General features: G+C 48.5%; 1 protein-coding gene across 1 annotated transcript in view; it reads left to right on the top strand.

Moving 5' to 3' along the window:
- LOC107199373 (ribosome biogenesis protein BOP1-like) overlaps nucleotides 1-461 on the top strand; it is a gene marked incomplete at both ends in the record, with an annotated part of 3,644 nt that extends 3,183 nt beyond the window's left edge. Inside the window, 2 exons of the mRNA XM_015616697.2 lie at nucleotides 11-299; nucleotides 377-461. Coding sequence (XP_015472183.2) covers nucleotides 11-299; nucleotides 377-461 — 374 coding nt within the window. The remainder of the gene's footprint in view (nucleotides 1-10; nucleotides 300-376) is intronic.
- Nucleotides 462-2,766: the final 2,305 nt, after the last annotated feature.

Here is a 2,766-nt window from a genome sequence, read left to right as displayed (position 1 = left end):
GGATCCCCAGCCGGTGACACAGGTGACCTGGCACCCCAAAGGCGATTACTGGGCCTCGGTGCAGCGCAATCCCGGCGGGCGCCAGGTGCTGATCCACCAGAGCAGCCGGCGCCGGAGCCAGGATCCCTTCCGGAAAAATCCCGGCCGGATCCAGTGCGTGCGGTTCCATCCGCTCCGGCCCTACTTCCTGGTGGCTTCCCAAAGATCCGTGCGGATCTACAACCTCCTGCGCCAGGAGCTCACCAAGAAACTGCAGAGCGGCTGCCAGTGGATCTCCAGCATGGCCGTGCACCCCGCAGGTGCGGGATCCGCCGGGAAAAGCGGGAAGGGGATCGGGAATCCGGCGGGATCGGTGATTCCCGGTTTGTGTTCCCAGGGGATAACGTGATCTGCGGCAGCTACGACAGCAAATTGCTTTGGTTCGATCTGGATCTGTCCACCAGGCCCTACAGGACGCTGAGGTGAGATCCCCGATTATCCCGGTGTTAGCCCGGATTTTCCTGGGTTCTTAGTCGGGATTTTCCTGGGTTCTTATCCCAGATTATCCCGGATTTTCCTGGGTTCTTATCCCGGATTTTCCTGGGTTCTTATCCCGGAATATCCTGGATTTTCCTGGGCTGATATCCCGGAATATCCCGGATTTTCCTGGGCTGATATCCCGGATTTTCCTGGGTTCTTATCCCGGATTATCCTGGATTTTCCTGGGCTGATATCCTGGATTTTCCTGGATTGTTATCCCGGAATATCCCGGATTTTCCTGGGTTGTTATCCTGGATTTTCCTGGGTTGTTATCCCGGAATATCCCGGATTTTCCTGGGTTGTTATCCCGGCTTTTCCTGAGTTGTTATCCCGGAATATCCCGGATTTTCCTGGGTTCTTATCCCGGATTATCCCGGATTTTCCTGGGTTGTTATCCCGAATTATCCCAGATTTTTCTGGGCTGATATCCCGGATTATCCCGGATTTTCGTGGGCTGATATCCCAGATTATCCCAGCTTTTCCTGGGTTGTTATCCCGGATTATCCCGGTTTATCCTGGGTTGTTATCCTGGATTATCCTGGATTTTCCTGGGCTGATATCCCGGATTATCCCGGATTTTCCTGGGTTGTTATCCCGGATTATCCCAAATTTTCCCAGGTTGTTATCCCGGATCTTCCTGGGCTGATATCCCGGATTATCCCGGCTTTTCCTGGGTTGTTATCCCGGATTATCCCGGTTTTTCCTGGGTTGTTGTCCGAGATTATCCCGTATTTTCCTGGGTTGTTATCCTGGATTTTTCCAGGTTGTTATCCTGGATTTTCCTGGGTTCTTATCCTGGATTTTCCTGGGATTTTATCCCAGATTATCCTGGATTTTCCTGGGTTGTTATCACACATTATCCCGGATTTTCCCGGTTGTTAGCCTGGATTTTCCTGCGTTCTTATCCCGGGTTTTCCTGGGTTCTTATCCCGGATTTTTCCGGGTTGTTAACCCGGATTTTCCTGGGTTTTTATCCTGGATTATCCCAGATTTTCCTGGGTTGTTATCACACATTATCCCAGATTTTCCTGGTGTGTTATCCCGGATTATCCCAGATTTTCCTGGGTTGTTATCACACATTATCCCGGGTTGATTTTCCTGGATTTTCCTGCGTTCTTATCCCGGGTTTTCCTGGGTTCTTATCCCGGATTTTTCCGGGTTGTTATCCCGGATTTTCCTGGGTTGTTATCCCGGATTTTCCTGGGTTGTTATCCCGGATTTTCCTGGGTTTTTATCCTGGATTATCCCAGATTTTCCTGGGTTGTTATCACACATTATCCCAGATTTTCCTGGTGTGTTATCCCGGATTATCCCAGATTTTCCTGGGTTGTTATCACACATTATCCCGGATTTTTCTGGGTTGTTATCCTGGATTATCCCATGTTTTACTGCGTTGTTATCCCGGATTTTCCCAGGTTCTTATCCCAGATTTTCCAGGTTGTTATCCCATGTTTTATTGGGTTTTTATCCCAGATTTTCCTGGGCTGTTATTCCAGATTACCCCGGGTTTTCCTGGGCTGATATCCCGGATTATCCCGGATTTTTCCAGGTTGTTATCCTGGCTTTTCCTGGGTTTTTATCCCGGATTATCCCCCATTTTCCTGGGTTGTTATCCCGGATTATCCCAAATTTTCCCAGGTTGTTATCCCAGATTTTCCCAGGTTGTTATCCCGGATTTTCCTGGGCTGATATCCCAGATTATCCCGGATTTTCCTGGCTTGTTATCCCGGTTTATCCTGGGTTTTTATGGATTGTTATCCCGGATTTTCCTGGGTTCTTATCCTGGATTCTCCTGGGTTGATATCCCAGATTATCCTGGATTTTCCTGGGTTGTTATCCCGGATTATCCCAAATTTTCCCAGGTTGTTATCCTGAACTTTCCTGTGTTCTTATCCCAGATTTTTCCGGGTTGTTATCCCAGATTTTCCCGGGTCGTTACCCTGGATTTTCCCAGGTTGTTATCCCGGATTATCCCGGATTTTTCCCGGTTGTTTTCCCAGATTTTCCTGGGTTGATTTTCCCAGATTTTCCTGGCTTGTTATCCCAGATTTTCCTGGGTTCTTATCCTGAATTTTCCTGGGTTCTTATCCCGGATTTTCCCAGGTCGTTGTCCCAAATTATCCCAAATTTTCTCAGTTGATATCCCAGACTTTTCCGGATTCTTATCCCGAATTATTCCCGTTGCTAATCCCGTATTTTCCCGGGTGTTATCCCCATTTTCCCAGCCCATTATCGCAGTTTTACTTC

This window comes from Parus major, unplaced genomic scaffold, assembly GCF_001522545.3.
Source record: "Parus major isolate Abel unplaced genomic scaffold, Parus_major1.1 Scaffold628, whole genome shotgun sequence".
Lineage (NCBI taxonomy): Eukaryota > Metazoa > Chordata > Aves > Passeriformes > Paridae > Parus > Parus major.
The sequence above is the reverse complement of the archived record's forward strand: the minus strand, read 5'-3'. Positions and strand labels throughout refer to the sequence as shown.